A 21,288-nucleotide genomic window follows, 5' to 3' on the forward strand; every position below is an offset into this window, starting at 1 on the left:
ATGGCGGCGGTCAGTGAATCATTCGGCTGATCCTGGCGGTGGCTCGTTCGCGACGGTGTTCCAGCGCAAGAAGCTGCGTACGGCGTATACAGTGTGTGTGTGTGGGGTGTTCCACTGGTGGTACCGCGCAAGAGGCTGGTACCACCAGCAGTTTCCATATTGAGACACCCATCACTTGGGTGTCCCAATATGGAGGTTGGTGAACTTCCGTCGCTTAGAATTCTGGGATCCGGACAGAACAGGATGTGAAGACATTGCAAGGTAAGTATATACATATATACTCTATATATATATATATGTTAGGGGTCAAGTTCCCGCCTCTGCACAGGGGGAATCTCAGTCCATCGCCGCTGCGGTCTCCCATTCTTCTCCTGCCACAGTGGAGTCTGCTCAGCGGAGACGTCGGTCCCAGCGTCTCGCTCAGTCAGTCTGACTCTGTACAGAGAGTTACTGCTGCTTTTCCTGCTTCTGCCATTGGAGTCAGTGCTGGGCAGCGGCGAGCAGACGCTTCTGGGACTAAGTCCTGCTTTTCTCGTTCTGAGCATGCCCAGAGTAAGATCTCTCAGTGGAGATCGAGGGTCACATGATCAGACACTGCAGCTAAGGCCATTGGTCCTTCAGGAAGGTCCTGTAGGTGCTCACACTCTGTGGCAGCCTCTCATTGGTCCTTCTAACTTAAGGTCCTGTACGTGCTGCAACTATTTAAGGCTCGCATGGCCACACGACCATGTGCTAGTATTGTTCTAAGTTATGTACTTTGCGCCAGTGTTGTCATGTATGATTGTGTTCAGGGACCCGGCTGAAAAAAGCCCCTAGAATGCTGGCACCTCCGGCGAGGAGTTTGTGTGTGTGTGTATTCAGGGACCTGGCTGAGAAAAGCCCCTAGAATGCTGGCACCTCCGGCGAGGAGTTTGTGTGTGTGTGTATTCAGGGACCTGGCTGAGAAAAGACCCTAGAATGCTGGCACCTCCGGCTAGGAGTTTTGTGTGCGTGCATGACCACTGACTGCTCTCGTTTGGGTAGTTAGCCTGTGCCACTGTGAAGCCTAACAGGGCGCAGTGCTTTGAGTTCACGGCTACTCTGTGAAGTAACAGAGTTAGCTCATACCGCCATATTGTTCCGCCGTTTGCTAGCAGCTGGTTCGCCTGCACGGTGGACCCCGGGCTGCGAACGCATCTATTATAATAAAATCTCTATATTCATTTGGTGCGTTCCGCTAGCCCTAACATATATATATATATATATATATATATATATATATATATATATATATATATATATATATATATACATATATACACATGCATACATCTACTATATAATTGTCTAAGGGTCACTTCCGTCTGTCTGTCCTTCTGTCTGTCTTTCTTTCTGTCCGTCACGGATATTCATTGGTTGCGACCTCTGTCTGTCATGGAATCCAAGTCGCTGATTGGTCTCGGCAGCAGCCTGTCATGGCTGCCGCGACCAATCAGCGACGGGCACAGTCTGATTAGTCCCTCCCCTACTCCCCTGCAGTCACTGCCCGGCGCCCGCTCCATAATCCCCTTCCCCTCCAGTCACCGCTCACACAGGGTTCATGGCAGCGGTAAAGGGCCGCGGTGTAACGCACTCCATTACCGCTGTATTAACCCTGTGTGTCCCCAACTATTTACTATTGACGCTGCCTATGCAGAATCAATAGTAAAAATATGTCATGTTAAAAATAATAATAAAAAAAACCTCACCATCCGCCGCCTTTCGTGCTCCTAGCGACGCTACGGTGACCGCTCCATGCAAGCGGCAGGTTCCGGTCCCAGGATGGTATGCCAGAAGGACCTTCCATGACGTCACGGTCATGTGACCGCGACGTGATCACAGGCCCTGTGAGAAGGACCTTCCATGACGTCGCTGTCACATGACCGTGACGTCATGGAAGGTCCTTCTCTCAGGGCCTGTAATCACGTCGCGGTCACATGACCGTGACGTCATGGAAGGTCCTTCTGGCATACCATCCTGGGACCGGAAGCTGCCGCCTGCAGTCGTCACGGTCATGTGACCGCGACGTCATCACAGGTCCTGCGCGAGAAGGACCTGCCATGACGTCACGGTCATGTGACCGCGACGTCATCACACCCTGGGACTGGAAGCTGCCGCCTGCACTGCGCACAGGGCCAGGACTTCAACGGGCCTTCGGAGGGTGAGTATATGTTTATTTTTTATTTTAACTCTGTATACTACGTGGCTCTGTGCTGTATACTCCGTCGCTGTGCAATATACTACGTGGCTGGGCAATATACTACGTGGACTGTGCAATATACTACGTCACTGGGCAATATACTACTTGACTGGGCAATATACTACGTGACTGGGCAATATACTACTTGACTGGGCAATATACTACATGGGCTGGGCAATATACTCCGTCGCTGTGCAATATACTATGTACCTGGGCAATATACTACTTGACTGGGCAATATACTACGTGGGCTGGGCAATATACTCCGTCGCTGTGCAATATACTATGTACCTGGGCAATATACTACGTACGTGGCTGGCCAATATACTACGTGACTGGGCAATATACTACGTGGCTGGGCAATATACTACATGGCTGGGCAAAATACTACGTGGCTGAGCAATATACTACGTGACTGGGCAATATACTACGTGGCTGGGCAATATACTACGTGGCTGGGCAATATACTACGTGGCTGGGCAAAATACTACGTGGCTGAGCAATATACTACGTGACTGGGCAATATACTACGTGGATGGGCAATATACTACGTGGCTGGGCAATATACTATGTGGACATGCATATTCTAGAATACCCGATGCGTTAGAATCAGGCCACCATCTAGCATATAATATATATGGTTTAAAACAAATATCATATAATAAGGTAGCAAAGTTCATTTGATAATACAAATGTACAGATGATAAAAGTCTCACACCACCTGGAGAAGCAACTGCAAAATGCATGTGAGGGTACTTGGCATCACTATAGTCTCTGTATGCTCATTTATAGAATTATTTGTACAGTCTGATGATAAAAGCCTGCAGTCACTCTATGTGACTACAGACTTCTGAATACTGACAGCGTGCAGTGAGCACACTGTCAGGATTCACCGGCATTGATGGTGTGAGCAGGCAGTCACATGCTGACTAGACATTGTAAATAGTGATGAGCGAGTGACCTCGTTGCTCGGGTTTTCTCCGAGTATTTATGACTGTTCGGAGATTTAGTTTTCCTTGCCTCAGCAGCATGATTGGGGGCTACTAGACAGCTTGATTACATGTGGGGATTCCCTAGCAACCAGGCAACCCCCACATGTACTCAAGCTGGCTAGCAGCCGTAAATCATCCAGCTGCGGCAAGAAAAACTAAATCTCAGCAGTGCACTTACAAATACTCGGAGATCACCCGAGCGTGCTTGGGGAAAACCCGAGCAACGAGTACACTCGCTCATCACTAATTGTAAATAAACTTGTACGTGTACACACCCCTTTTGGGATGAAAATTCATACTACCAAATTACCCAGAGGTTACATACACTCAATTAAAGGGATGTATTGACTTTTATTGTATTCTCTTTAAAAATGGTAGATTTTTGAAATGTGCAATGTGAGTTCTCTAAATTTTAATTATCCATCCATGCTTCATATCCCACCCTTTCCTTCCCCTCCTTCCCTTATCCTCCCTTCCCCTTATTACAAAAAATTCCAATAAAAACACTTTAAAAAGAAAAATGGTAGATTTTTAAAATTACAACAGTGAACCTGTGTTTTTCCTCTTAAACTTGACTCACTTTGCTGATGATCTATTTACACTATAACATATATACTGTCCTACCTATACCATGGCTTCAGCCCATGGATTAATACAGCATCACTTGGATAGGTATCTTTCATAAAGTGCACTGATATCACTACAGCTAACTAAAATCAACACATAGCCTCCGCAACAAGTTTTGCCTATAGAGGCTTCCTCAGGTGGCTGTGGCTACATTAAATGATGAAATACGAGTGCAAAATCGCCCATAGAGGCCCTTGAGGAAGCCTGTGTAGGTGAAACTTGCTGGGGAGGCTATGTGTTAATTTTACTTAGCTTTAGTGATATCTGTGCTCTTTATGAAAGATAGCTATCCAAGTGATGCCATATTAATCCGTGGGTGCAGCCATGGTATAGGTAGGACAGTAGAGTGACTGCAGACTTTTATCGTAAGACCTGACACCCCCTGTAAATGTTATATTTGTGCGTTTGGGATTATTACCTTCGACGTGCGTTTCCTTTTTTATTGTATCCGTCACGCTTTCACAGTAATACACGGCAGCTTATTGTCTCTGATATCTGATACTTGGCTAAGTGATAGTTCTGTTTCCTCACTATCTTGTATCCATGTTTGTAACCTCAAAGATTGAGCTCCTCTCCCCCTACCTCCACAGGATGAGGAGATGATATTCTGGCTGCCGGCAGCCATCGCCGAGGACGTTCCCGCGATTACTGAGATTACGCAGCACAGCGGTTTTCACAATAAATGTGCGGATGAATGAAATATTGTAAGAGTTCAGTTTATCGTCATTCTTTATGAAAACATAAAACAATGAACCTGTTGTATCTATAGTACAATCTTAATTCTCACCTGCGGTGCAGAACTCGATGATCTCGCTCCACTCAGACACAACATAGTCGCCGTCCACCTGTTTGGATGCCGTCTGTACAGCCACGGTGTACTCAGTCCTTGGGCTCAGGAACCAGTGTCCTCGCACTGTCATCGGCAGAGGCACGGCTTTGGCTACCAGTTTAGTGGGGACATCCTAAGAGAAGAGAATGGCTACAATTAGGGATTATTACGTGCATTTGGGACAAGCTACATCACATGGATCACGTCCGTCTTTCCGCACAGGAGTCTGTCCAGGTACATTGTATTCATAGATGGAGGACAACATCCTCATATATACATATGCCAGTCATATGATGTAAAAACGTAATCCTAGCACCCAATGGACCTCTTTTTAATACCTCACAGGTTCTATTACAATGGATTGTGGGGGTAATAGAAATATACGGTAAATATGATTAATTTCCTCCTACAGTTTTTTAATTGATTACGTTACTCTGTCTATTGCCTCTGATACACCACTATTGTGGCTCTTCTCTTACTGTGTGTATTACAAGCTGCAGCAGATTTTTTTTTTTATTGCTGAATATTTACATATAATATTAGGGCATTAGATTAAATCTGTTTATTTATAAAATGTCACAAAGTTATCAATAATCAATGATACATCTGCAATAGTGACTATTTACAGAATTATCTCACATCACGGCTTTGAACTATAATATACCGTAGATTGAATGTTAGGCCTCCTTGTGGTGACTGTTGGTACTGCAGATATTTATTAGCATTTTAGTTCGAATTCTATAAAATCAGCTGATCAACGTCTTCATACCACTCAGGATAAAAGGTATGGAGGTTTAGTGATAACCCAATTGATAATTTGATGGGTGAGCCAGGATCTTGCTTATTTGATGCATTATATAGGTCAGATCCATGTGTTTGTACGTTATTATTATTGATGAGCGAACGTGCTTGGATCAGATGTTATCTGAGAATGCTCAGGTGCTAACTGAGTGTCTTCAGCGTACTCGAATAATATGCTCAAGTCCCCGCGGCTGCATGTTTCCCGGCTGTTCGACAGACACAACACATACAGCAATTGCCTAATAAACAGGCAGTCCCCGCATGTGTTGTGGCTGTCTATCAGCCACGAGACATGCAGCCACGGGGACTTCAACATATTATTTGAGCACCCCAATGTCACTTGGTTAGCACATGAGCTGATACCGCCTTATCTGAGCCCAGTCGCTCATCTCTAGTTATTATCAGATCTATGCCTTCACCGTGCACTTTTATTAAAAATGTTATAAAAATTGTGATACTTTGTGCAAGACGATCCAGGATATGGACACTGAACTGATGGTTATCATTCAGATCTGGAGCTGCAGATGTCCTATTATCATGCAAATAAGAAAAAAATGAAAAAAGTTGTCTTTTAAACCTTATTTTAGTAAAATTAAATTAAGTAGGATTAATTTTAAGTATGCCCTTTGTATAAACAATTGTACAGATTCTGACAACATAGTTAATGTAGTAGACGTACAGTAGTAATTTACTAGAATCGTGCCCCAAGAGGAAAATTAAAACTAAAAGACATAATGCAGAATCGTAGGTTTTTGTATTTTTTTCTTTTTGGTTTCTTTTATGACAGTATGATATAAAACTTTTGCCAAACTCTCAGTTTTGGTAACTGTGATAATCATCTCAATCAGTTTCTATGGGGAAAGTGGGTTATTCTGAAGATTAATAGATGGCATCAGTGGTGGAGAATTGTAAAGGAAAGTGTGGATACCAGAGCGATACAGAGGGGCACTATATGGTCAAAAGTAAGTGGACACATCACCATCACACCTGTATGGACTGGTTGAACTCTCCATTCCAAAAACCATTGGCTTTAACCTGGATTCGTGCCCCCTTTTGTGACTGTGACAGCCTCTACTTTTTTAAGTAGGATTTTATTAAGATTTTGGAGATTCTGTGGGGATTTGAGTTAGGACATACCGGTACTTTCTTAAATTTTACTCATTTTGTTAGGTGAGAATGTCCAGCTAGCAATCATTTCATCGATGTTCAATGGTATTGGGGTAAGAACACTGCGTCCGATACATTGTACGGGTGACATTTATCTTGCGGAGGCTCGTGTCTCCGCAAGATAAATAGACATGTTGCGGTCTGGAGAGACGCGCTGCATGTCCGTCTCCACAGGGGAGCCGCGGGCCTCTGTGCATGCATAGTGGGCATGGGATTTCTTGAAATCCCCTCCACTATGCTGTAACGTCTGGACGCTGCAGGTCGGATGCAGCAAAAGTATGCAGCGTCAAACCCGCAGCGTTTACTGATTGTCTGCACATACCCTCAGAGGGGATCTCATTTACATGTATAAATATATGTGTGGCCAGTACAAAACACTGGCACATGACTTGTTCCTTTCAAGGACCATACTAAAGAGCAGGGAACACTCATTTCTGGTGGAAGAAAGGCGATTCCAGCAGCTAAATAGGAAAGGGTTCTTTACAGTTAGAGCAGTCAGACTATGGAATGCCGACCACAAGAGGTAGTAATGGCCGACACTTTAAAATCTTTAAAAAAAGGGCTGAACGATTTCTTCAGTGCACATGACAATGAGGGTTATTCTAGTTAATTTAGTGACAAAATGTAAAATTGGTGGAGAAAGGTTGAACCTGATGGACCGAGATCTTTTTTTCAGTCGGTGTAACTATGTATAACTATGGTCTACTGGCAATGCGATGGGGCATGTACTCATTACTGCTTCTCCCCTTTGACAAAATTCTGCGTGGACCCCTGGTCAGTGGGAGACCCAGCCAGTGAAGGGTTCCCATGCAAGACCAGTATATGGCCCTATGCAGATTGGGCCCCCTTACCTCTTGGGCCCCTGTGCAGCTAAACAGGCTGCACTAATGATATGTCCACCCCTGCCCTTGGTGCCACCAGTACTTTCACTGCTCGTTCTTTGCATGGAGAAGAGAGGAGTCTCCAGCGTAGAAGGTGAGAACGGCGGGATAGATTTTATTTGCTTGCTGTGCTTTTCTAGCTACTTAATACACAAGTAAAAAAATATAATTTCAGATTTCAGCATTCTAGTATTTCCTGCGATCAACCTGATTGGTTCACATACATCAATAATGGACGCTGATACAGTAGATGTTTTTGGTTAAACTGTTCTACTTTAATTGGATCTCTTTAAGACATAATAGTTTTCTGAACTTTTTTTTCTCGCCTTTAACTTTGTTTGCTGGCAATTAATGCTGCCGCCTTATTATTCAGGGAAGTAGGCTTCATTCTGTGCTGTTAATGAGGCAGTTCTGGGTCATTACGCTATGTGCTGATGGGTAGCAAAGCTTAAGAGCTTTAGGGGATGATATGCAAATTGTTCAGGAAAAATCAAGTACTTCATGTGCTGTCATTTTCCTCTATACAGAAAACCATCACCTCAATTAAATCAGCTCCAATACAGTGCAGGGTTTTTTTTACCGAGACCCCCTAGCGTTTGAAGCCTAATGCAAGTGAGAGGAACAGAACAAGTATGGCCGTCAGGATCTACTTCACATCACAATGTAGCACATTGGAGCAGCATCATAATTGTACCAAGTAATTATCATCAGCCAAACACTCGGCTGAGACCAAAGATGAGTTTAGGCACGAGAACTTCTAGCAATGTCGCTTCTTGGGATCCTCTAGCAAAGGATTAATCAGGTCATTTACAACTTTTTATCTTGATTTTAATTGTGCAAAGTGTGGAAACAGAATATCCAAGAAATATGGAGGGGTATAGCAATGGAAGGCGCAGAAGTAACCTAAAGACGCTTCTGCCATCTAACAAGTCACCATTATTATTATTGAAGGGATGAATTGTGACCCAGGGGCTTCTAGTACCCCAAGCCAGGATCTCTGTATTGAGACCCATTTTTAGGACTTTGATATTGGTAAGACTGCAGAGTGGGTGGGCTCCTTGTGTGTTTCTTCATTGGTCCCTCTTCCCTCTCAAAGAATAAGGTTAAAGGTTTATTCCCTTCTCCAGGATCTTATCCCAATATGTAGTAAGTGTAATAATAATAATATTAACAAATACCTCCAATTACAAATGTAGCATAGTTTTTCTGATTCACTATGTCCCTTTCCAGATGTGCAGGCATTGCAGGACCTTAGGTATCCATGGTTACGACCACTAGCAACCAGCTGTCACTATATTAGTGATCATAACCATGGATACCTAAGGTCCCGCAATGCCCTGCACATGAGGAAAGAGAGATAGCGAATCAGAAAAACTATACTACATTTCTCATTGGAGGCATTTACTAATATTATTATTATTATTACACCTACTACATATTGGGATAGGATCTTGGAAATGGGAATAACCCTTTTAAGTTGGTACGAATGTATTTTGTGTGCTGTCCAAGAGGAAAACGAGCTGCACACAAACAGCGCATGGACCAATGTCAATCACTGTGCCAATTTTTCAAATACAGACTGCATTGAAGAAATATTCAGTGTGCACTGGTCTCATCCTCAAAAGAAAAAAAACACATGCAGTACGGAAATCAGTTCATCTGGTTTTGATCCATTTTAAATTGAAAATTTCTTAGAAAAATTCATTGTGAGCCATTTTTTATTTTTCATATAATGAACTAATGTTACATGGATGTCAAAAATCAGACATGCAGATGACAAGCAAACGTTAAAAATGGACACATAGAATGCTATAGATTTTTTTCACATAGGGCCCGATCCATTAGGGCTGGCATTATATATATATATATATATATATATATATATATATATATATATATGTATATATATATATATATATATACCAGTCGTAATGAAGGGGAGTGGATCCAACTCACCCACTGAAGAAATGAGTCTCTGAAAGAAGTGGACATCACACAGATGCCATCAGTCGTATCCTTCTGCTGATGGTTTGCTAGAAGCTTAAAAGACCTCCATCAGGTTTTTTTCTGTGATTTTGATGGTAAAACATGGTACACAGATCAAACGCTGATGAAAATCGGTCAGTTTTTTTCACGGACAAGAAAAAGATTGGTTGTCTGAATGAGGCCTATGGCCAATATCCCATGGACCTACTAAAGCTGAGGCCTGCTCCTAGCATAGAGGACGAGCACTATTCTGGTCCATAAAAAGGGAATTAATGCATTAAAATTGTAATGATAGATACGCTTTACAGAGGACTTACTCTTAAAGTGATTCTCAAGCAAGATACCTTTAGTTTTAGCCATATCTTGGTTGCCTAGCAACAACGTCATGGCGGACCTTTAGTAACCATAGGTTTTGTCATCTAGCCATCCATGGAATCTCAATGGTATAAAATCTGCATTGTTACAACCCTTCCCCCGGTTCCAGCTGTACAGTCTGCATGTCAGTCTTCACTGAGTGGAATTCCTCTCATGAGCTCGTGACGTGATGGGTCTCCTTCAGGAGAGCGCGATAACCTGGGATTTCAGTTTTTATAGATCTTCATGATGTTATTTAGACACAACACAAATGTGTGAGGGGTGAGGGTCTAACAGCTGGACCCCTACACCAATGTTAAGATCAGGCCCCAGAATAAAATGAACGGACATAATTGGACCAGCTAAAGGATAATTAGACACAAATATGAAAAAATATCCAACCTTTCAAAACTCTTATGTAGAGAGATCTTGATCAAATTCATGGGAATTTATGTCAATGTTTCATACAGTTTTCTGTTCTGGATTGATAATCATGAGGGCAGACATTTCTCTACACTTCCTTTAAAGGAAATCTGTCAGCAGGTTTTTGCTATGTAATCTGAGGTCAGCATGCTGTAGAGGTTAATACACAGATGTCGGCGATGCCTCTTATAAAGTGGTTTTGTTTGCTTACAATGATTGTTTTAGCACCAGGAGTTTATCATTGCTGGACACAGCAGCAAGTGCCTCTGGTCTGGCAAGTTCCCTGCTGTGATAGGCACCTCACTGTCTATGGACATTGTAGATACAGAGCCTGGGGTGGGCGGGGTTAGCTTCCTCAGCTCTGCTGCATTGTTAAATCTAAAAGCTCTGACTGTGTCAGTATCACCGCACCCAGTAAGCTAAGTGATACATAATTGGATTAAGCTTCTCTTTGACTACGTCAGGCTGCCCTCAGGTGAGGTAGCAAAACCTGCTCACAGATTCCCTTTAAGAAAGGTCATTAAATAACAACCTTCCTTAATCCTGTGGTAGTGTCTTTCTAACAGTCACTCCCTCTCAGGTCCCAAAGCAGTAAAATTTTTAGGACTGTGTGTCCATCGATGGAGGGAGCCAGTAATGTCCGTCTTCTCTAACATCCCTGTCCTACAATCAGCCTGATGCCCTCTACACATTGGAGGATGATGATGGTGGGAGTTCACACCAATCTAGTTATATGTGTCATGAATACTGTAGACTTGGTCTTTGGCCTATAAAGAACGGTGGTCTAGTTTGGGTGACTGTATATAGAAGGGGACAAGGCTTGTACGATGGATCTGCTGTGTCTACTCAGAGGGGACTACAAGTGATATGGACCAGTGCTGTGTGTAGTCATAGAACCACTTCCTACTGAAAACTCGGCTCACAGATACAGTACATAATGGAAACTATTAGACTACGTTTCTACAATGAGCTTTGGGTGAGTTTTTGATGCTGAAGAATTTCTGCACCATTTCTGCACTTATTTTTTAAATTATGTTACTTGCTGTTTTTCATTGCGTTTTTGTGTGCGTTTTTTTAAGAACATTGATTATCATGTTTTTGACGCTGCGTTTTTTTTCTCTTGTTGGTGTGTCATGCTTTAAATAAAGCTGCTTTTGATACTTCCTGGTATTTGGCTTTGACAAAACTTTATTGATATACTTTGCAGATTTCATGCGTTTTCTAACGTTTCCGCTGTGGAAATGCACTAAAAAGGCATTTTTTTACTTGCAGATTTTCAGCATCTAATGCAAGTCTATGGGGAAAATCGGCACAGAAATCTCAGTGTACCCGCAAGAGAAATCGACATGTCGCAGATTTCAAACATGCACCTCAGGCAGTTTCCACGAGTTAAAAAGAAACTCGAGAGTATGAGATTTCTATAAATCCCATCCACTCTGCTGGAACTGTCAGACATTGCATTTTTGAGGCAGGAAAAATACGCAGTGTCAACAACTCACCAAAAACTCATCATGGGAACGTGGCCTTAAAATTAAACTGGTGTCTAAAATGGGTGTGATTTGCATCTAGGGAGTACGTAGGATGTGGTTATACTCAAACATTTTCCGTGGCATTCTATGAACATCTCTCTGTAAGTTATTTCCAAGGATTGTCAAGTAAACCACAGCCTAGGTCTTCTGTAATCATCAGACCATGGGGAATAGAAAAAAGATGGCACCTGATCAACTGCAAGTGCAGCACCCCAGGTAACCAGTTGCTGCAGTGATGTTGCCTTCCCTTCGGGGAGGGTGATGTTACGCTTGGAGGCAAGGAGGATTCTTTCTATCAGGTAAACACATCCGAATCTAGGCCAGGAGGGGGAGCTCTGAACTCGGATTCAGGAGAGTGTCCCTTGGCTATATGTATCCTGGTCTGGAGGAGGAGCTAGTCAGTTTGTAGTGAGTCTGAGAGGAGTGAAGAGAGTAGAAGGACGTCTGGAGCAGATGTAGGGGCCGAGCAGCCAAGAGGGAGCTGGTACCCCTGGAAAGAGAAGCAGAAGGAGAGTTGAATTGTGAAGGAGCTGAGAGGGAAGAAGCACAGTGGAGGAAAGGGCTCAGGAGGGGAACAGCGGAAGCACACCCTCAGAGCCAGAGCGCAGAAGCCGGGTACCGGGAGCCGGAGTTCGTGTTGTTCTCCAGGACGCGTGACAGAACTGGAGGGCATAGGACTATATGTCAATTGCCTGTAACAAGTCTGAGGTGAGCAGTAACCCTAGGAGCCGGGTCATCTAAGAGATCCTATAAACAGGCTCAAACTGCCTATCGTACAGACATCCGTCTTAGGACAGGAGAGAGGGGACACTGTCAGCGAGCTTTAAGCCGCAGGGACATCGCCATCTGGCGCAAGTAGGAAAGGCTTACGGACCTCACCTGAAGTGGGATCCCTTATTGCCTCCAAGCCGCCAGGACTACATCTACCCTACACCTGGTACCCTGGACTGAGGACTACTACTACCATCAGTAAACCAGGTAAAGACTTGCAAACCTGTGTCCTCGTTCTTTGTGCATTTATTGGCTTACACCATCTTGCCATACACCTGGGAAGCCCTGGGGACCACGTTTCACCTGTTGGAAGTGTTACCATCTTGCTGCAACATCACCCCAGAGGACCCCTTTAAGCAGCCCTACTGACCAAACATCACAGGTGGCGTCAGGAACATAGACATTACAAATCCCATTAAAGACCTTTCCCTTTAATTGGATGCCCAGGGCCACGGACTGGGTCGCAGCCACCGTGACATCTCCTTTAAGACCGGACCCGGTACCAAGTACCCCGCAGCCCTAGCGGGCGCTCCACAACATCATAAGCAGGTGGAATAATGTGAATAAGCAAAAACTGCCAAGAAGAAGCCAAAGGACTACCCAACCCAAAAACAAAATAGTATGGATCCCATTATAGTTGAGCAAAAAGACTCTCCGGACCCCTGTAGAGCAGCCATGTTGGTCATCTGTCACCCCCCGACCACAGCACTGTGTACTTCCTACTACTCGCAGATTCACGATGCCTTTTTTGTTTTGGCTTATATGACATCATGAGCTGCAATGTCAGGGGGCTACAAATCAGAAAGGGTGAAGGGATGACGAAAGTTCATTATGCTTTGCCCAGCTGTAGGCCCCATGCTGAGGATGCTATTATATGCCCAATCCATGGACATGATGCTCTCAACGTTTTTCAGTCATAGGGGGGAGAGAAGCCTGACACAAACTTTTGAGCGCTCTCCCGCCAACCAAGTTTGTTTGTTATTTTTGCAATGGTTGTGTGGATAGCGAAGAGGCTTGGAGGGGTTGTCAGCAAGATGGGTGATGAATGGCTAATAGGTGGGGGTCCAACCGCTGTGTCCGGCACCGATCGTCAGAAGGAGGAATTTTTATCCTTGACAGAGCACTTATATCTCTGTTACAAAATGGGCGGTTGGCCATATGCCCGAACAGCACGCCATGCGTTCTCTATTGGGTTAGCGGAAAAAACTAAGGGCTGCAGTTACGCATGTGCACTGTCGCTCTATTCCAACAGGGATGAAAGTTTCCCATTCTGCCTGTTGGTGTAGGTCCTGTGGACAGGTTGTGTTCACCAGACAACCCCTTTAACGTGCTCACATCTGCATTCTGAATTCAATTTGTTTTGTTCTATCATTGGAGCAAAAAATGGAGTAGATCATTTCTAAAAGATTCCAAGCTCTAATAATAAACTGAGTCCAGCTTTAGCTCATTTTTATTTCATTATTATATAGCCATTCTGGTATGGATTTCCAAAGTAAGTACAACAGCCTCATTGGGTCGAAATATCTATTTATTCATTTTTGCTGTTTTTATTGTGAATTCTGGTGACAGATCCACTTGAGATGTGAGCTGTTGGTAGAGATGTTCTTTACAATTACACGGCCCTAAATCACTAGTATAGTAAAGGGCCACTAACACAAGCCACGTTATTATATTTTTCATGGTAAATGGTGCGTCCCCTTTGAATAGTACAGGGCATCCTATACCCGTCTCCTCCTATAAAATCAGCCTGGTCTGTTTGGATTTTCAGCACAGGCGTTTAATACATCTCCCTAAAACCACTGGACGCTGCAGACACAAATCCGATAAGTCTAAAGAGGGTTCTATTAAAGCAAAAAAAAATCAGCTTGTCACATTCATTTCCCTGCAGAATGCCAGATCCGGCCGCCCCATAGTCACAGCTATTAAAAGCCTCATTATGAACAGCGCTGCTAACACAATTCTCATGAAGAAATGTCCAAAAGCAGCTCTGGCTCCGTCAGACGTGTGTTCACCTCCCTCACCTGCTTGTGTTTCCTATGAAAGCTTAACAAATAAATGCCAAAATCTATTGTCTTCTGTCTAATAGGCTGTCCAGCGTAATGGATCAGTCGCCACCAGGGGGGGCTATGCTGTAATGCAAAAATCCTGGGTTGAAAAAGGCTTTGTGTCTGGAATAAAGCTCATTTGGCTGCTGTAGGTACCAGGCGCAGGTCTATGGAGTCTACAATAACAATGTAGGGTGTGTGGTGTGTGATATTTCATGCTCTTACTGATAAATGGGAAACCATTGAGACCTCTGATCAAACACTGTGGCGCTAAAAAGTGCACCAGTCTATTACGTCCTAATAGACACACACGGACGTTATGATTATCAACAAAATGTATTAGGTGGGAGGTGAAAAAATGATAAAAAAAAGACTCCCATACCAGAAATGCTCCTCCATACCATGGTGGCATCACATGAGCACTGCAGCCAATCAATGACTGTTGATCAGCTGCAGCGTTAAGCTTTGGGAAGAAATTCCTTTCAGTATGCAGTTCCCATTATTAAAGGGAATATATGAACAGATTTATGCTATTTAAACTGATGGCGGGGCTGAGACACTGATAACAGTGATGTGTCACTTATTAGGCTGAGTTCTGTTGTTTCAATACAATGAGTGTTTAATCAGCAGGAGAAAGACTACAGCTCACGTGCATCCTGGTCCAGCTCCGTCCCAAAACTGAATAGCAGTTTACTGTCAATAATCAATGTATACAGAAAGCTGGGGTGTGAGCGGGGACAGCTTCCTGAGCACCGCTTCATTCTACATCTAAAAACTCTGATTATATCCCAGCTGCTGCACCCAGTAAACTAAGTGACAAATCACTGGAATCAGGGTCTCTTTTCTTACATTTTGCTGCGCTCAGATGGGGTACCTCTGCTGACAGATTCCCAATAGTGTCCCAGTAGTGGACAACCCCTTTTTAAAAAATTATGGAGTACACTGAGGTAAGTGTCAGTGCAAAATACACGGAGACATGTCCTTTTTTTTCCGGCAGCTCGGATGACAAGGGCCACACTGATGACACCGATACCATTTTGTCATGTACGTGTTATAACACGGACGTGTGACTGAAGCCTAACAACGGTTATTATACAGACCCCGATTATAAGCTGTATTGAATAAATGTAATATAATAGGGCGGCATTCACACCTGTGCTGGTCGCCCCATTAGCAGCGCCTAATTGTAGAGCGGTTCTCTGAACACGTATAAAAATGACCATAATATGAGCAGAATGCAGATTGTCCATAACGCACGGCTAAGGATCATTGATCGCTGCGGCCTGCAATCATGGTTATGGATTCGGCACACCTGTCTATTAGCATTTGTAATAATTCACGCTACATTTGTGAAGTTTCATTTAGATAAGTATTAGATTAGATGCTCACTCCATATGCTCAGAATACTGCACAGACCTTAAAGAGGCATTCCCATCTCCAAGATCCTATCCCAATATGTAGTAGGTGTAATAATAATAATAATATTAGCAAATACCTCTAGTTAGAAATGCAGTATAGTTCTTCTGATTCCCTACGTCTCTGTCCTCATGTGCAAGCATTGCAGGACCTTAGGTATCCATAGTTATGACCACTTGCACCTAGCTGTCACTATGTCGTAACCATGGATACCAAAGGTCCTGCATGCCTGCACATGAGGAAAAGAGACAAAGCAAATCAGAAAAACTATACTACATTTCTAATTGCAGGTATTTTCTAATATTATTATTATTACACCTACTACATATTGGGATAGTATTTTGGAGATGGGAATAACCCTTTAAAGTTAAACAGGGTTACAAGTCCTACATGGCAGAGTGGTGAAAATACAAAAGAGGAATTCAGTAAGACCGGTGTTTCATTCGCCAGCACTGAACAGATATCTGCCCCAATTTCTGGCGTAAATTATGATAAATCTGTCGCCCCTCCCGCTAAGCGCTGTCCATGTCTCCTGTCACTTATGTATGAAAAGCTGTGGAGAGCAGAAACGCAAAAACAAGTTTGTGCCAGAAAAGCGTGGTAAAGCATTTGTCACATTTTCTACATAATATTCTCATTTAAAGCTCCCAATATTCTCTATATAACAGATTTTATGATTTAAGAGGGAAGCTACCAGAAAGATCACCCCCCCCCCAAAACTGTTTACATGGCCATTTACTACAGTACAGTCAGTGAAAACTAAATGTGTTATTCCACAATTTTAACAATTTGCAAATGAGGCAATAAGTGCTTTCTCCCGCCCAGAGCACTTAATAAAATTCTGCATCCTCACGTTATTTTCATTCTTCTCTATGTTGATCTGTATTACCCATCATAAGTGTGCAAAAAATATATATCACACATGAGTTCCATCTGTATGGTATTTGTTTTTTTTTACAGATCTATTGCAATTATTAACTCAGAAACCGATATTTGACTTTTTATTATTAAATGTTGGAAAAAAATATCATAAAAGATGGATGCCATATGGTTGTAATATGGATGTAAAAAACTGATATATGTGCAGCGCCCGAGAGTCCTGGTCGTTGCAGTAATGTCATTCTTCCACCAGGGGGAGTGATATTACGTCTGAAGGCAATAAAGGAGATCTCTTTACCAGGTATCACAAACCACACAACACACTTCACACTCCAGACCGCCAGGGGGAGCCATGCTCCTATCTTTTAGGGCACTCCTCACAATTAGGTAAAACTGGTAGTCTGGACAGGAAGTGAGGCAGAAGTGAGCCGGGCTTCACCCAGTGAGCTGTTATCTGGGCTCCGCTCAGGTAGTGGGTCCCTGTCAGGAGTGGGATCCTGTCAGAGGCCTAGACCGAAGGCCACGGAGCTGCGCCTGGCCCACGTGTGGCAGCATCCTAGGAAAGAAACATTGAAGGGATTTGCGTTGCAGAGAGTGAGAAACGAAGTCATAGCAAAAGGAGAGGAAACCAGAAGGAGTTATCCCCTGTAATAGGCTGCCTCCTTTCTGAGGAGCAGGATCCGGTAGCCGGAACACCGAGGGGTCATCGTCTCCAAGCCTGGCTCCAGAGACCGGCAGGACAGCTAGTTCCATATTAGTTGCACGACCTAATACCCAGGAGGCACGGTGGCAACTGTGGGGGCCGGGGCGTGATAGAGTCCCTGCAAAAAGCCTCAGGCCATCATTCATACGGGTTTGTCCTATCTTATCCATCAGGGGGACAGACAGAGAGACATATCATCTAGAACACCAACATCAGTTGTGAGGACCTTACCGAGAAGCTCAGCAGGAAGGGACTACAACACCCAGGCGCTAGAGGAAGGCTACTGAATTCCATCTGGATAAGGGGACTCTGGATTTGCCTTCAGACCGGCCGGACTCTGCCTACCCTGTGGTCTGGTGCTCTGGACCGTGGACGCTGAAGCCTTCAGTAAAGGTAAAGAGACTGCAACCATGTGTCCTCGTTCTTCTCTGCGCCTCTCACCATCCACCCTCTACACTCTGGGAAGCCCTGGGGATACACTTCACCTGTGGAAAGGTATACCATCTAGCTGCCATAACATCACCCCAGCGGACCCCTTACAGCAGTGTCGGTCACCCTGACCGATTACCACAGGTGGCGTCACGAGCATTCCCCTTTAAAGACCTTTCCCCATTTACAACAGACGTCCCTAGGGCAACGGACCGGGTCAGCCACAGTGACATCCCCACCGAGAACCGAAGGACCCTGTGCCTAGTACCCCACGGCCCTGCGGGGGCGATCCATATGGTTGATACACGGATGAAAAATGCTTATTCTGGATGAAAAATTTACTGTTTTATATAATCTCATATGAACCCAGCCTAAGGCTTCTTTCACACTAGCGTCGGGCCGACGTTCCCGACGCTAGCGTTGTCTCCGCCGCACAACGGGGGCAGCGGATGCATTTTTCCAGCGCATCCGCTGCCCCATTGTGAGGTGCGGGGAAGCGCGGGGAGGTGGGGGCGGAGTTCCGGCCACGCATGCGCGGTCGGAAAAAGCGGACCGTCGTGAGCAAAAAACGTTACATGTAGCGTTTTTTGCTCCTGACGGTCCGCCACTGCACGACGCATCCGTCGCACGACGGGTGCGACGTGTGGCAATCCGTCACAATGCGTCGCTTAATGTTAATCAATGGCGACAAACACTTTTGCAGGATGCGTTTTTTCGGCAAAACGACGCATTGTGATGGAATGCAGTTAACGCTAGTGTGAAAGTAGCCTAAATAAAGGACTATGAGGGTCAGTAGTCAAGAAACCATGAGGCTCCATAGAGAACCTGAGCCGGGGCCCATTCATGGGAAAACAAGTATGGCTGTTGTAACCTTTAAAGAAGGTTTGATTTTGCAGATAAACTTTTGAAGAAAGGCCCAGGGATAATTTGCACTGGAAGTAATACCGTACCAGCCTCCCCTGATTAGAGTACTGTGCTGTGGACATAAATCTGTTTAATCCAGAATGCACCCGTCGCAGATGCTTTAAATTAAGCAGATTCCATCTAATCAACAATCAGATTTGTTGGTTAATCTGTGCGAAATATGATTTTTGACCTCAAGAAAGTCAATTTAAAGATAAATAAAAAATTAGACATTGTCACACAGACCACCCACCAATGTGGTGAGTCCCTCAAAATGCTTTTTAAAATTAATAATATTTCTAAAAGGGGATCCGGATGCTCAAAACCAAGTGACACTAAAGTGAATCCCGGAATAAATCAGACCTCAGTCTCAGAAACAAGAAATGATTTATCCTGGTAATAAAAGGATGTGTTCCACATTTGCTATGGTTGGGGCTCCGGTTTTCTGGCAAACATGGCAAAATTCTAGTGAAAGTGTTTTACACTGAATTATTTGTGAATCAACCATGGTCAAATAGTGAAATGTGCTTTTATGGCATGAAAATGAGAAGGGCTAAGCGGAGCTGTAATTTGTCCCAGTTTCACAATCGCTGTGTGGCAAGTCTAAGTAATAGCCTAAGGTAAGCTAAGAGTTTGTGTATGTAAAAAGGTGTATGACAAAGCTGAATACACACCTCCTAGCCAGGGCCGGACTGGCCATCTGGCAATTCTGGCAAATGCCAGAAGGGCCTGTCTGGTTGTGGGCTTGTCTGCTACATTGTTAACAGAATTGGTGTTCTCAAGATACCCATACTGTTAAGAGTTGTGATGGAGCACAAAGTAGGTGACTCTGTCAATTAACTCAGCAGACCTCTGGCATCATTAGAAATATTGGTCATCTAGTAAATCTTGCTTTCCTCAGTCCAGGGTAATATTAGTAATATATCCCATCTGGTGCTTGAGGACAGTGACAGCATGGGTCTGTGTGATTTCAAATGCCAGGGCTGAATTTCAGTCCCAGTCCGTACCTGCTCCTAGCTCACCACAATCCAGGGTGACAGACCTGAATTTGGGGAGTTGTGTGAGGTACATAGCATAGGCCATAACAATCTGTGGGGTCATCATATTGTGCAGGGGGAGATATGAAGGCTTCATAATGTGTGATTCAAGGCCGTGGGGACATCATACTGTATGGGGTCATCAGTTTGTGTGTGGGATATTGAGGGAATCATACTGCGCGGAGGGAACTGTGTGGGCATCATACTGCCTGGGGTGTTGTGGGGTCATCGTGCTGTGTGTGCGGGATTCTACTGTGAAATGGTGGTGGAATTATACTGTGTCTGGGAAGTAGTGGGGGCATCAAAATGTGTATGACGGACTTAATGTAGGGGCATCATACTAAATTATCGTACTGTAGGGGAATCATAGTATATGTGGGGGCATGGCCTCACAAAACCCATTCATACCAATAAAGACACAAAACAATTTTATTGATGGATAAAAAATGGTCGTGCAGTTTATTTTGGGTTACATAAAAACTCATCAAAATGTCCAATAAATAAAATTCCTCACACAACAATCCAAAATTCCAGAATATCCAATAAAAACCAATCCACCCATAATTGGGCGATTTTCCCACAAGTAAACAACACGACGAACTAAATTAAATGATAACGGGAGAGAGGGTGGGCTCTTCTTTCCTTCTTACAATGACAGACTGACAGAAAAACCCCATAAACAGGGGTTTATATAGATAAAAAAAGAGCGCCAAGAACGTTATTAACCAATCAAAAAACGTTAAAACAGGCACCAAAGAGACCAGACTAAACTGGTTATTACTGCATTTGAAAATCCCTCAGAGAAACCTTTCTTTGACCTTACCTCTAAAAATGGTCCAAAGAAAGAGTACTAACAGGGTCTGTGAGGCCATGAGACCCCCGCCATATTTCTTCTTATGTCTTAGGCGGGGGGCTAACATGGCCTCATAGAACCCATTCATACAATAAAAACACAAAACGCTTTAATTGTGGATAAAAATGGCCGTGTAGTTTATTTAGGGTTACATAAATTAATTAATCACCAATAAATAAACTCCATAAATTATAAAACCAAAGTACCAAACTTTTCCAATAAACCAATCCACCCAGACATGGGTGATTTTCCCACAATTAAACTACACGACAGTAAATTTACAAGAATTCAGGGGAGGGAGGGTGGGGTCTTCTTTATCTTCTTCCGCTGACAGAATGACCAGATACCACAAAACAGGTGTGTATATATTCAAAAAAAGAGCGGCAAAGCTGCTTACAGCCAATAGAAAACCGTTTCAATAGCTGCCAAACATACCAGAAAAAAC

At 43.8% G+C, this 21,288-nt stretch overlaps 1 protein-coding gene across 2 annotated transcripts in view; it reads right to left on the bottom strand.

Moving 5' to 3' along the window:
* PHYHIPL (phytanoyl-CoA 2-hydroxylase interacting protein like) overlaps positions 1-21,288 on the bottom strand; it is a 158,701-nt gene that overhangs the window by 8,289 nt on the left and 129,124 nt on the right. For both annotated transcript variants that reach the window (XM_077258859.1, XM_077258860.1), the window contains exon 3: positions 4,625-4,799. In XM_077258859.1, coding sequence (XP_077114974.1) covers positions 4,625-4,799 — 175 coding nt within the window. The remainder of the gene's footprint in view (positions 1-4,624; positions 4,800-21,288) is intronic.

The sequence above is a fragment of the Ranitomeya variabilis genome, chromosome 4 (genome assembly GCF_051348905.1).
Source record: "Ranitomeya variabilis isolate aRanVar5 chromosome 4, aRanVar5.hap1, whole genome shotgun sequence".
Taxonomy (NCBI): Eukaryota; Metazoa; Chordata; class Amphibia; order Anura; family Dendrobatidae; genus Ranitomeya; species Ranitomeya variabilis.